Source organism: Babylonia areolata, chromosome 29 (genome assembly GCF_041734735.1).
Source record: "Babylonia areolata isolate BAREFJ2019XMU chromosome 29, ASM4173473v1, whole genome shotgun sequence".
NCBI classification, from domain to species: Eukaryota; Metazoa; Mollusca; class Gastropoda; order Neogastropoda; family Buccinidae; genus Babylonia; species Babylonia areolata.
In genome coordinates, this window is record NC_134904.1 from 1,745,817 (window position 1) to 1,761,099 (window position 15,283).

General features: G+C 46.8%; 1 protein-coding gene across 2 annotated transcripts in view; it reads right to left on the reverse strand.

Annotated features, from left to right (window-relative positions):
• LOC143274713 (Na(+)/citrate cotransporter-like) overlaps nucleotides 1–15,283 on the reverse strand; it is a 33,115-nt gene that overhangs the window by 13,380 nt on the left and 4,452 nt on the right. For both annotated transcript variants that reach the window (XM_076578618.1, XM_076578619.1), the window contains exons 2-9: nucleotides 13,386–13,578; nucleotides 9,252–9,401; nucleotides 7,760–7,875; nucleotides 6,427–6,548; nucleotides 5,172–5,340; nucleotides 4,110–4,337; nucleotides 2,904–3,029; nucleotides 339–422 (exon numbers count right to left, since the gene is read on the reverse strand). In XM_076578618.1, the coding sequence (XP_076434733.1) occupies nucleotides 339–422; nucleotides 2,904–3,029; nucleotides 4,110–4,337; nucleotides 5,172–5,340; nucleotides 6,427–6,548; nucleotides 7,760–7,875; nucleotides 9,252–9,401; nucleotides 13,386–13,544 (1,154 nt within the window). In that variant the 5' untranslated portion in view covers nucleotides 13,545–13,578. The remainder of the gene's footprint in view (nucleotides 1–338; nucleotides 423–2,903; nucleotides 3,030–4,109; nucleotides 4,338–5,171; nucleotides 5,341–6,426; nucleotides 6,549–7,759; nucleotides 7,876–9,251; nucleotides 9,402–13,385; nucleotides 13,579–15,283) is intronic.

Consider the following 15,283-nt stretch of genomic DNA (forward strand, 5'->3'; position numbering starts at 1 on the left):
GTTGTTGAAAAGTCATCACTTTTGGTGACGTTGTGGTGCTTTGATGCTCACACATCCATCCATCCATATATACATACACATATACATCCACGCCACCACCACCCACACACACACACACACACACACACACACACACACTCACACTCACACACACACACACAGAGACAATTACACTCACATACAGATACAAATACACACCCAATATGTGTGTGTGCGTGCGCGTGTGCGTGTGTGTGTGTGTGTGTGTGGGGGGGGGGGGTGCGCGTGCGTCCGTGTGTGTATGTGTGCGTGTGTGTGGGCGTGGGTGCGCGCGCGCGTGTGTTGTGTGAAGAACTGACGATATAGGTCCCATAGCTCTGTACTCCTCCTGAATGGTGGTCCTCACTGCCTGCTTCTGGTCATCACCCACCTGGCCACAGCACCTGAAACACAGTCATCACTGTACTCCTGAATGGTGGTCCTCACTGCCTGCTTCTGGTCATCACCCACCTGGCCACAGCACCTGAAACACAGTCATCATTGTACTCCTCCTGAATGGTGGTCCTCACTGCCTGCCTCTGGTCATCACCCACCTGGCCACAGCACCTGAAACAGACAGTCATCACTGTACTCCTGAATGGTGGTCCTCACTGCCTGCTTCTGGTCATCACCCACCTGACCACAGCACCTGAAACAGACAGTCATCACGGCTCTTAGCATCATTCGGGATACGGGCGCATCAGCAGTGATGGCCTACAGGTAACGCGTCCGCCTAGGAAGCGAGAGAATCTGAGCGCGCTGATTCGAATCACGGCTCAGCCGCCGATACTTTCTTCCCCTCCACTAGATCTTGAGTGGTGGTCTGGACGCTAGTCATTCGGATGAGACCATAAACCGAGGTCCCGTGTGCATTGCATGCACTCAGCGCACGTAAAAGAACCCACGGCGACAAAATGGTTGTTACTGGCAAAATTCTGTAGAAAAATCCACTTCGATAGGAAAAACAAATAAAACTGCACGCAGGAAAAATAACAAAAAAATGGGTGGCTCTGTAGTATAGCGACGCGCTGTCCCTGGGGAGAGCAGTCCGAATTTCACACAGAGAAATCTGTTGTGATAAAAAGAAATACAAATACAAGTACCTATCCATGAAGACGAGGACCAGCCACAGCCAGCAGAACCCCAACAACAGCACTGAACCTCCCTACCTATCCATGAAGACGAGGACCAGCCACAGCCAGCAGAACCCCAACAGCAGCACTGAACCTCCCTACCTGTCCATGAAGACGAGGACCAGCCACAGCCAGCAGAACCCCAACAGCAGCACTGAACCTCCCTACCTATCCATGAAGACGAGGACCAGCCACAGCCAGCAGAACCCCAACAGCAGCACTGAACCTCCCTACCTGTCCATGAAGACGAGGACCAGCCACAGCCAGCAGAACCCCAACAGCAGCACTGAACCTCCCTACCTGTCCATGAAGACGAGGACCAGCCACAGCCAGCAGAACCCCAACAGCAGCACTGAACCTCCCTACCTGTCCATGAAGACGAGGACCAGCCACAGCCAGCAGAACACCAACAACAGCACTGAACCTCCCTACCTGTCCATGAAGACGAGGACCAGCCACAGCCAGCAGAACCCCAACAGCAGCACTGAACCTCCCTACCTGTCCATGAAGACGAGGACCAGCCACAGCCAGCAGAACCCCAACAACAGCACTGAACCTCCCTACCTGTCCATGAAGACGAGGACCAGCCACAGCCAGCAGAACCCCAACAGCAGCACTGAACCTCCCTACCTGTCCATGAAGACGAGGACCAGCCACAGCCAGCAGAACCCCAACAGCAGCACTGAACCTCCCTACCTGTCCATGAAGACGAGGACCAGCCACAGCCAGCAGAACCCCAACAGCAGCACTGAACCTCCCTACCTGTCCATGAAGACGAGGACCAGCCACAGCCAGCAGAACCCCAACAGCAGCACTGAACCTCCCTACCTGTCCATGAAGACGAGGACCAGCCACAGCCAGCAGAACCCCAACAGCAGCACTGAACCTCCCTACCTGTCCATGAAGACGAGGACCAGCCACAGCCAGCAGAACCCCAACAACAGCACTGAACCTCCCTACCTGTCCATGAAGACGAGGACCAGCCACAGCCAGCAGAACCCCAACATCAGCACTGAACCTCCCTACCTGCCCATGAAGACGAGGACCAGCCACAGCCAGCAGAACCCCAACAGCAGCACTGAACCTCCCTACCTGTCCATGAAGACGAGGACCAGCCACAGCCAGCAGAACCCCAACAGCAGCACTGAACCTCCCTACCTGTCCATGAAGACGAGGACCAGCCACAGCCAGCAGAACCCCAACAGCAGCACTGAACCTCCCTACCTGTCCATGAAGACGAGGACCAGCCACAGCCAGCAGAACCCCAACAGCAGCACTGAACCTCCCTACCTGTCCATGAAGACGAGGACCAGCCACAGCCAGCAGAACCCCAACAACAGCACTGAACCTCCCTACCTGTCCATGAAGACGAGGACCAGCCACAGCCAGCAGAACCCCAACATCAGCACTGAACCTCCCTACCTGCCCATGAAGACGAGGACCAGCCACAGCCAGCAGAACCCCAACAGCAGCACTGAACCTCCCTACCTGTCCATGAAGACGAGGACCAGCCACAGCCAGCAGAACCCCAACAGCAGCACTGAACCTCCCTACCTGTCCATGAAGACGAGGACCAGCCACAGCCAGCAGAACCCCAACAACAGCACTGAACCTCCCTACCTGTCCATGAAGACGAGGACCAGCCACAGCCAGCAGAACCCCAACAACAGCACTGAACCTCCCTACCTGTCCATGAAGACGAGGACCAGCCACAGCCAGCAGAACCCCAACAACAGCACTGAACCTCCCTACCTGTCCATGAAGACGAGGACCAGCCACAGCCAGCAGAACCCCAACAGGAGCAGAGACAGCGGGACGCCCAGCCCCATCCACTCCACGAATGACAGAGGGGACGATCCGCCATACTTGTCGAAAAACCTGAAACATGATTGTCAGGATCATTTAGGAAAGATTTAAAATTGAACCCCCCCGAACCCCTCCCCACCCCCTCACAAAACCACTTAACAATCCCCAAAACATTTTTCTGGATATATATTTAGAAATATATAGAACACTGAATAAAAAACAACAACCAACAGACCACTTGAAAATCCCCCCAAAACATTTATCAAAGTATACATTAACAAATAGTAAAGACTGGTAACTCTCTCCAGAGAGTTACCAGTCTTTACTATTTGTTAACTATTTCATCTCCATGCTTAATTCTTTGTTCATTTCTTTTATCTAAGTATATATCAAGAAATATATAGAACACTGAATACCCCCCTCCCCCACAAACCACTTACCAATCCTCCCAAAACATTGATCAAAGTGTACATTAAGAAATATACATAGCACCGAACCATCGACTGCCCAGAAAGACAGGACGCATTCATGGAAGTGAACGACGTGAAAGATCGTACGCTGAATCAGTAAATGTAATTTGAATGATCTTGGTGATAATGTTCCATGATATATTTCCATGTTCTTTTTCCAGCCATCATAAAAAAAACATACATTTTGTAAAACCCATATAAAACAGAAACTGGAACGCTTTTTTTTTACAATAGTAATATAATGATAACAATAATAATAATAATAACAACAATTATTATTATTATTATAAAAAAGCGTTCCAGTTTCTGTTTATATGGGTTTTACAAAAATTAATAATAATAAAAATAATAATAATCATACTAATTGTTATCATCATCATCATCATTACATTATTATAATTATTATCATTATTATTATTATCATCATCATCATTCTTCTTCTTAACATCATTATCATGATGGTGGTGATGATCATCATTACAATTATTACTATCATCATCATCATCATCATTATTATCACTACGATTAAAACAGTATCATCATCATCATGATGATTATCATCATTACGATCAATATGACCACCCCCACCACCACCCCCACCATCACCACCGCCACCCCCCCCCCCACCACCACCACCATCACCACCACCACCAGGACAAAGCAGAAGGCAGGGAGCACTGACATGTCCACCTGCCCCTTGAGCACCAGGTTGGGCGGGGTGCCCGTCAGGGTGGCGATGCCGCCCACGTTGGCGGAGTAGGCGATGCACAGGCTGAGGGCCTTGGCCAGTCTGCAGTGCTGGGCCTCCCTGGCCTTCTGGTCGCCCTCCTCCCCCTCCTCCTCCTGCAGCTTCTTCTTCTTGTTCTTCTTCCTCTCGCTGCTGGTCTGACTTTGGGCCTCCCCTGAGGGCCTGCACACACGTGGGTCACGTGGCAACTTCACGTGCTGAGAAAAACATACAACAACCAACCAACCACCCCCCACCCCACCAAAAACAACAACAACAACAACCCCAAAACCCCCCACAAAAACAACAAACTCAACAAAAAGAACAACAAAAAAACAAAGAAAAACAAAACAAAAACAACAACAAAAACAAAAAACAAACAAACAACAACAAACAAATAACAACAACAAAACAAACAAACAACAACAACAAAACAAGCAAACAACAAAACAAACCAAACAAACAACAACAACAAACAAATTATAACAACAAACAGCAACAACAAAACAAACAAGCAAACAACAACAAAACAAACAAACAACAACAAACAAATAAACAAACAAACAAACAAACAAAAAACAAAAAAACCCACCACCACCACCAACAAAACCCACCAAAAAACGATGGCACCTCATTGAAAAATCTCCGTGCTGATGAAAACGTTACGACTTAAACTTAAAAACACACCACTGAGGAACTACCCCCCCCCTCCCCCACCCCCGCCGTTTCAGTGGCATTTCTCCCACGCCGCTCATTTCGAGTCCCCCATAATACACAGCCACATCCGGGTTCGTCTGTCGCAGTCCCATTGGCCGAAAGTCCACATAGGGAACCATCGATGTGGTTTATTATTTAACTTATATTGAAAAAGAAAAAAAAAGTTTATTGAAATATGTTATCACTTGACAGAATGTTACTTTGTTTAAAAAAGAAAAGAAGAGAGAGAGAGAGAGAGAGAGAGAGAGAGAGAGAGAGAGAGAGAGAGAGAGAGAGAGAGAAGAACAAAGACAGACATACCTTTTCAACGGCTCTGGCTTCGACGGGTGGATTTCTACCCGGAAAGACTCCTCGTGGCGATCAGCCGGGGTGTGGTTATTGGGTAAAAAAGTGACCTTCTCATCAGGTTCGTCTTCCGTCTGGGTGGATCCCTCTGTGTCGCTTTTACTGCCAGAACCTTGGCTGTGGTCTATGAAATAACGGTTTTAGTTTATTTGACATCTTACTACAACAACACCACCACCAACAACAACATCTTTATGAACATTTATAAAGAAAAACAGAAAAACAACAACAACAAAAAAGAAAAAAAGAAGAAGAAAAAACAGAAAAAAACATGTATAAACAGATTGACAGACAGAAACAGCCAAGCAGCTGGATTATACACAGGTTGGTTATCATCATGGAGTATTTTCATTCATTTCTTCAGATCTTACACAAACTGTTAAGGAATACAAACAGTCACTGAGCACAGCGAAAAACTAAAGTATATGACCCAACAACATTTTCTTCCAGCTGTTTTTGGTTCATAAGTAGAAGGGAACTTAACCTATGATTAAGAATTCCGGTGATAGAAGCCATATTGAAAACGTTCGCACAATATATATATATATATATATCATCCCGAGAAATTTCTAGTCATTTGTGTTAAGTACAGGTGTACTACAGTACTAAGTACAGGTGCATTACAGCACCTGAGGCGTTCCGGATCTGCACGAGGACGTCCTCTACAATGGGAAAATTCATGGAGGCCGTGGCGGTGTTGGACATAAGTACACGTGTACTACAGTACTAGTGACGTAAGTACATGTGTACCACAGTACAGAGTATAGGTGCACCAGTAAGGCCTCTACAATGAGAATCATTATGGAGATCGTGGCAGTGTTGGACATAAGTACAGGTGCACTACAGTAGTACCTGAGGCGTGTCGGATCTACACCATACGGCCTCTACGATGGGAATCATCATGAAGGTCGTGGCGGTGTTGGACATGAGTGCAGGTGTACTACAGCACTGAGTGACATAAGTACAGGTGCACCACTCTACAGAGCACAGGTGTACTACGGTAGTACTTGAGGTGTGCCGGATCTGCACGAGGATGTCCTCTACATAAGCATACGTGCGCTACAGTAGGTACATATGTACTACAATACTAAGTGACATGAGTATATGTGTACTACAGTACTAAATGACGTGATTACATTTGTTCTACAGTACTAAGCGACATAAATACATGTGTACTACAGTACGGAGTACAGGTGCACTACAGTAGTACCTGAGGCGTGCCGGATCTGCACTAGGACGGCCTCTACAATGGGAATCATCATGGAGGCCGTGGCGGTGTTGGAGATCCACATGGAGAGGAACCACGTGGGCAACATCAATCCCAGCATGATCCTGGGCGCGCGCACACATACATACATATATACATACATAGAATATACGTCAATACAGACAGGCAGCCCAGAAAGACAGCTGGACAGACAGACAGGCAGACAGACAGAGAGACAGACACAGACACAGAGAGACAGCTCGAACTTGAACTCGAAATGTTTAATCAGTATAGGCCATGGCCCCTTCTGAATGGGGTACAGTATTTGTGAATAATTTACACGAATTTGCAGAGTAACTCATTGAAACAGTAATATACTGACAGAAGGCATCACAAAAGCACTCTGTAAGCAGCTAGTTGATTCAGCTAAGCAGAATGGTGCGTCTCTTAAAGGCTTTGTATAAATACATACACACATTCCTTACTGTTGGTTCATTTCGAGTTGCCATGAGCAACGCAGTCCGGAATACGGACTGATCCTGACAATACTTCAGTGGAATGTACGTAATACGTAAATCACGATAAGCCTGACAACACAGCAGAAAATGTCTTTCCTCTTCATTTTCGTTATTACACAGAGGACACAATGAATTCACACTTGTGTACATTTTATATCGGACAGAGAGAGATAGACAGAGACAGACAGAGGCAGACAGAGGCAGACAGTTAGAGACGGACAGACAGACAGAGATGTACACAGAGATACAGAGACAGAGACAGAGACAGCCAGAGACAGACAGATCTCACGGAAAGGAAAGTACATGCGCTCCTCCTCTTAATCCCATATTTGTACGAACCCAATCAAATGCAACACACACACACACACACACACACACACACACACACACACACACATACAAACATGCACTCTCACTCACACACACACACAACATGCACACTCACCCTCTCTATCTCTCACACACTCGCGCACACACACACTAACACACACAAATATACACGCAAACACACACACATATGCACACTCACTCTCACACACAAACATGCACACATGCACTCTCTATCTCTCTCTCTCTCTCTCTCTCTCTCTCTCTCTCTCTCACACACACACACACGCACACACACACACTCCCTCTCTCTCTCACACATACACACACATACGCGCGCGCGCACACACACTAACACACACAAACAAATATACACGCAAACATACACACACATACACATGCACACTCACTCTCACACACATAAACATGCTCTCTCTCTCTCTCTCTCTCTCTCTCTCTCACCCACACCCACACCCACCAACATCCCTCACCATTTCGGGTCCGCCCCCACCCGTCTGAGCACGGTCAAGGCCACCCGTTTATGCAAATGGCATTCCTCCACCCCGATGGCCACCACCAGACCTCCGATGAACAGCAGGGACGTGTTCTGTCATCGTTATCAGCGATTTGAAAGAACGTTTATACCTTACTTTGTATTGTACTGTATTTATCTAGTATTGTATTTATCTAATATTTATTTATTTATTCATCTATGTATTTAAAAAATAATTATTTATGTATTTATCTATTATTATTTATTTATTTCATTTATTTATCAAAAAACTTTTTTGGGGGTTATTTTATTTTATTCTATTTTTATTTATTTATTTATCTAAAAAAAAGTTATTTTATTTTATTTTATTTTAATTAATCAATTAATTAATTAATATTTTTCTCAAGGCCTGACTAAGCGCGTTGGGTTGCGCTGCTGGTCAGGCATCTGCTTGGCAAATGTGGTGTAGCGTATATGGATTTGAACGAACGCAGTGACGCCTCCTTGAGCTACTGATACTGATACTGTATTGTACTGTATTGCATTGTATTGTATTGTATTGTATTGCATTGTATTGTATTGTATTGCACTGTATTACTCTTTTTTTGTCACAACAGATTTTTCTGTGTGAAATTCGGACTGCTTTCCCCAGGGAGAGTGCGTCGCTACACACTGAGCGCACCACCCTTTTTTGTGGGGGGTATTCTTTCCTGCTTGCAGTTAAAAAAAAAAAAGTTTTCCCATCGAAGTGGATTTTCTACAGAATTTTGCCAGAACAACCATTTTGTTGCCGTGGGTTCTTTTACGTGCGCTAAGTGCATGCTGCACACGGGACCTCGGTTTATCGCCGGTCTCACCCGAAAGACTAGCGTCCCAGACCACCACTCAAGGTCTAGTGGAGGGGGGGGGGAGAAAATACTGGCGACTGTGCCGGGATTCGAACCTGTGCGCTCAAACTCTCTCGCTTCCTAGGCGGACACGTTACCACTTGGCCATCACTCCACTAGCAGACTAATCACCATCTTTGGTGATGCTCTATCACCACTTCTTATATTTGAACGTTAGTTTATTGATCACAGTATTTGGTGATGAATTAGCACCGCTTTTTATATCCAAACGATAGTGTAGGCTACTAAAATCAGTACTTGTTGATGTATTATCACCGCTTTTTATATCAATGTTATGGAATACTAATGACCATATTTGGTGGTGAACTATCACTGGCTTTTTTCCCCTCTCTCATCCAAATGACAGTGTACTAATCAAGTATTTGGTGATGGAGTATCACCGCTTTTTATATCAAAACGACAGTGTGCTAAAAACAAACCACCACCACTGCTACAGCTACCACCACCACCACCATCATCACCACCACAGACGAGTCAGTGAGAAGAGAGCGGCACACACCACCACCCCACCACCACCACTACTACAACTACAACCACAACCACCACATCACCACCACAGTGAGTCCTGTAGCAGGCACCCACACTGAGGTAGCTGCGACCGACGTCTGCTGCGGTGAGGACCCCGGCGATGGGAAAGAGGATGACGGGCAGCAGGGCCGTCACGGGGATGGACACGGCCTCCGTCAGCCACAGGGTGGCCATCACCAGCAGCACGTAGCCACAGCGACTCTCCTGGAACACAGGAAGACAGGTGGTGTGGTGTGGTGTGGTGTGGTGTGGTGTGGTGTGTGGATGGACACTGCCTCTGTCAGCCACAGGGTGGCCATCACCAGCAGCACGTAGCCACAGCGACTCTCCTGGACCACAGGAAGACAGGTGGTGTGGTGTGGTGTGGTGTGGTGTGGTGTGGTGTGGTGTGGTGTGGTGTGGTGTGGTGTGGTGTGGTGTGGTGTGGTGTGGTGTGGTGTGGTGTGGTGGTGTGTGGTGGTGTGTGGTGTGGTGTGGTGTAGTGTGGTGTGGTGTGGTGTGGTGTGGTGTGGTGTGATGTGGTGCGGTGCGGTGTGGTGCGGTGTGGTGCGGTGTGGTGTTGTGTGGTGTTGTGTGATGTGGTGCGGTGTGGTGTGGTGTGGTGTGGAGTGGTGTGGTGTTGTGTGGTGTGGTGTGGTGCGGTGTTGTGTGGTGTGGTGTGGTGTGGTGTGGTGCGGTGTGGTGTGGTGTGGTGGTGTGGTGTTGTATTGTAGCCACAACGACTCTCCTGGAACACAGGAAGACAGGTGGTGTGGTGTGGTGTGGTGTGGTGTGGTGTGGTGTGGTTTTGTGTGGTGTGGTGTGGTGTGGTGTGGTGTGGTGTGGTGTGGTGTGGAGTGGTGGTGTGGTGTGGTGTGGAGTGGTGGTGTGGTGTGGTGTTGTACTGTAGCCATAACGACTTTCCTGGAACACAGGAAGACAAGATGTTGAAGCCACATCGACGTTCCGGTAACAGGGACAGGTGTGCTGTGTGTTGTGTTGTGTTGTGTTGTGTAGTGTGGTGTGGTGTGGTGTGTTGTGTTGTGTTGTGTTGTGTAGTGTGGTGTGGTGTGGTGTGTTGTGTTATGTTGTGTTGTGTGGTGGGGTGTGATGGGGTGTGGTGTGGTGTGTGGTATGGTGGGGTGGGGTGTGTGTTGTATTGTGTAGTGTTGAGTTGTGTTATGGTGCTGTGTGATGTTGTGTATTGTGGTGTGGTGTGGCGTGGTGTGGTGTGTTGTTTTGTGTTGTGTATTGTGTGTTGTGTGTTGGATTGTGTTGTGCTGTATGGTGTGGTGTGGTGTGGTGTGGTGTGGTGTGGTGTGGTGTGGTGTGGTGTGTTGTGTTGAGTTGCAGCTACAGTGACTCTGCTGAAACAGAGTCAGGTGTGGTGTGGTGTGGTGTGGTGTGGTGTGGTGTGGTGTGTTGAGTTGTGTTATAGTGTTTCGTGATGTGGTGTGGTGTGTCTGTTTGTGTTTGTTGTTGTGTTTGTGTTTTGTGATGTGGTGTGGTGCAGTGTTGTGGTGTGGTGTTGTGTTTTGTGTTGTGGTGTGTTCTTCAAGAGAAGCATGAAGAAGGCAAGGGAGAATTGGATTGAAGGAAAATGCCAGGACATAGAGGAAAACCTGACAAGAAACAACAGCAAGAAGCCTACCAAGTTGTGAAAGAACTTACCAACACAAGGCAAGGTAGAACTATGTCCAACATCCAGACCAAGGATGGAAAATGTCTAACAGAAGAACAAGACATCCTAAAGCGATGGACAGAATACTGCTCAGAGCTATACAACACACAGACCACAGGTGATCCAACAATACTGAATGTTCCACCAGCCACTGATAACAGTAATCACCCCATACTCCGTGAAGAAATAGAGGCAGCAATAGCATCGCTGAAAAAAGGGAAATCGGCAGGAGTGGACAACATCCCATCAGAACTGGTCCAAGCAGGGGGTGAAGTTATGATAGATGTGCTACTGAAAATCTGCAACAAGATCTGGCAAACAGGGGAATGGCCCACACCGTGGACACAATCACTGATCATCACCCTTCCCAAAAAGGGCAATCTCCAGCAGTGTCAAAACTACCGCACCATCAGCCTGATTAGTCATCCCAGCAAAGTCATGTTGAAGATCCTGCTTAACAGACTGAAACCACAAGCAGAAAACATCATTGCTGAAGAACAGGCAGGTTTCAGACCAGGAAAGAGCACAACTGAACAAATCTTCAACTTGAGGTTGCTATGTGAGAGGTACCATCAACACCAACAAGACCTCTACCACGTCTTCATTGATTTTAAGAAGGCATTTGACAGGGTCTGGCATGCAGCTTTGTGGGCTACCATGAATCTGTACAACATCAACGCCAACCTGATCAGACTGATACAGCACCTCTATGACAAAGCCACCAGCGCCGTCTACCTCAACAATAGCATCGGGGACTGGTTCAGAACCACAGTCGGAGTGTGACAAGGCTGTCTACTCTCCCCAACACTCTTCAACATCTTCTTAGAAAGAATAATGACTGACGCACTGGAAGAGCATGTAGGAACAGTCAGCATAGGCGGCAGAACAATCACAAACCTACGTTTTGCCGACGACATTGATGGACTGGCTGGAAAAGAAGAAGAACTGGCAAGCCTGGTCAAACATCTAGACAAAGCCTCCACATCGTATGGAATGCAAATCAGTGCGGAGAAAACCAAACTGATGACTAACAACACCAACGGCATCAGCATTGACATCAAAGTCAACGACGAAAAGCTTAAAACAGTCCACAGCTTCAAATATCTGGGAGCAATCGTGTCAGATGAAGGATCTAAACCAGAAGTACTCTCGAGAATTGCCCAAACAACAACGGCACTCAACAAGCTGAACACCATCTGGACCAACAAAAACATCGCTCTCAGCTCAAAAATCAGACTGATGCGTTCCCTGGTTATATCAATATTGCTCTACGCCTGCAAGACTTGGACCCTGACTGCAGACATCGAGAGAAGAATCCAAGCTGTCGAGATGAGATGCTTTCGTAGACTACTTGGCATCTCCTACAGAGACCACATCACTAACACGGAAGTGAAGAACAGAATCAAGCAAAGTATTGGACCCTACGAAGACCTTCTGTCCATAGTGAAAAAACGCAAACTTAGGTGGTATGGACACATCTCCCGATCATCTGGTCTTGCCAAAACGTTCCTGCAAGGCACCGTACAAGGAGGCAGAAGGAGAGGACGGCAGAAGAAGAGATGGGAAGACAACATCCGGGGGTGGACAGGCTTGACGCTCGGTGACGCCCTGAGGAAATCAGAAAACCGTGAAGAGTGGAGAGGGGTGGTGGCCAGGTCAGCAGCGGTGCCCCAACGGTCTGAACCCAGACTACGGGAGAGGTGAAGGTGAAGGTGAAGGTGTGTTGTGTTGTGGTGCAGTGTTGTGGTGTGGTGTTGTGTTGTGTTATGTGGTGGTATGTGGTTATGTGTCGTGTTGAGCTGTGTTGTGTTGTGTGGTGTGGTGTTGTGTGTTGTGTTGAGTTGTAGCCACAGTGACGCTGCTGGAACCGAGTCAGGTGTGATATGGTGTGGTATGGTGTTGTGTTGTGTTGTGGTGTGTTGAGTTGTGTTATGGTGTTCTGTGGTGTGGTGTGGTGTGGTGTGTTTGTGTTTGTTGTTGTGTTTGTGATGTGGTGTGGTGTGTTGTGATGCGGTGTTGTGGTGTGTTATTTTACAAGACAGTACTCCATCAGAATACACTGGTCCACTGTTGTGTGAAACAGCCTGGTAAGTGCACTGTCGGGGTTTATGAGAAGATCAGGCATAAGCTGATTTAATAAAACGACACTTTTTTCACAACAGATGTGGGGTAGCGTATATGGAAAACTCCACACGCTCTGACATCTTGAAACTGAAACTGTACGAAACTTTACCTATGTACGTTTCTAAAGATACTGCTCCGTAAAAAAAACAACAACAACGCATAAACAAACCTACAAAACACACGGCACACAAAGCAACAACAACAATGACAACAACAACAATAAAGCCCAACATCATTGGTCCAGTATTTGGTGAAACGTTGTCTTTATAATTTCCCCAATTTTGCACTCATCAAAAAACACAATGGTTCATTGCTATGTGAAACGTTACGTTACGTAATACCATCACTTGACGAAACTCTGCCCACACTGTGTGCTATGGCGGAGATGTACTCTCCACAGTTACCTTCCCTTCCACGATGAGGGGCAGGGGCAGGTAAGCCAACAGCGCCACAAACACCACCAGAGGGCTCTTCATCACCAACAGGTCGCTCAGCACACTGCGCATGCGTTGTAACGTTCGTCGGGTTTTGCTTCCGGCGAAATTCCTTTGTCCGACCTCCATTGTAGAAGTGACAACCCCGAGTGTTGTCTGTTCCCTGACAATAACAACAATCCACATGATGGTTTGTTCCCTGACAATAACAACAATCCACATGGTGGTCTGTTCCCTGACAATAACAACAGTCCACATGATGGTTTGTTCCCTGACAATAACAACAATCCATATGGTGGTTTGTTCCAGGACAATAACCACAGTCCACATGGTGGTTTGTTCCCTGACAATAACCACAATCCACATGATGGTCTGTTCCCTGACAATAACCACAATCCACATGGTGGTCTGTTCCCTGACAATAACAACAGTCCACATGGTGGTCTGTTCCCTGACAATAACCACAATCCACATGATGGTTTGTTCCCTGACAATAACAACAGTCCACATGGTGGTCTGTTCCCTGACAATAACCACAATCCACATGGTGGTCTGTTCCCTGACAATAACAACAGTCCACATGGAGGTCTGTTCCCTGACAATAACAACAGTCCACATGGTGGTCTGTTCCCTGACAATAACAACAGTCCACATGGTGGTTTGTACCCTGACAATAACAACAGTCCACATGGTGGTTTGTTCCCTGACAATAACAACAGTCCACATGGTGGTTTGTTCCCTGACAATAACAACAGTCCATATGATGGTTTGTTCCCTGACAATAACAACAATCCACATGATGGTTTGTTCCCTGACAATAACAACAATCCACATGATGGTTTGTACCCTGACAATAACAACAGTCCACATGGTGGTCTGTTCCCTGACAATAACAGTCCACATGATGGTCTGTTCCCTGACAATAACAACAGTCCACATGATGGTTTGTTCCCTGACAATAACCACAATCCACATGATGGTCTGTTCCCTGACAATAACCACAATCCACATGGTGGTTTGTACCCTGACAATAACCACAGTCCACATGATGGTTTGTTACATGACAATAACAACAGTCCACATGGTGGTTTGTTCCCTGACAATAACCACAATCCACATGATGGTCTGTTCCCTGACAATAACCACAATCCACATGATGGTCTGTTCCCTGACAATAACAACAATCCACATGATGGTCTGTTTCCTGACAATAACCACAATCCACATGATGGTCTGTTCCCTGACAATAACCACAATCCACATGATGGTCTGTTCCCTGACAATAACCACAATCCACATGATGGTCTGTTCCCTGACAATAACCACAATCCACATGATGGTCTGTTCCCTGACAATAACCACAATCCACATGATGGTCTGTTTCCTGACAATAACCACAATCCACATGATGGTCTGTTTCCTGACAATAACAACAATCCACATGATGGTCTGTTTCCTGACAATAACCACAATCCACATGATGGTCTGTTCCCTGACAATAACCACAATCCACATGATGGTCTGTTCCCTGACAATAACAACAATCCACATGATGGTCTGTTTCCTGACAATAACCACAATCCACATGATGGTCTGTTCCCTGACAATAACAACAATCCACATGATGGTCTGTTCCCTGACAATAACAACAATCCACATGATGGTTTGTTCCCTGACAATAACCACAATCCACATGATGGTTTGTTCCCTGACAATAACCACAATCCACATGATGGTCTGTTTCCTGACAATAACCACAATCCACATGATGGTCTGTTCCCTGACAATAACAACAATCCACATGATGGTCTGTTCCCTGACAATAACAACAATCCACATGGTTTGTTTCCTGACAATAACCACAATCC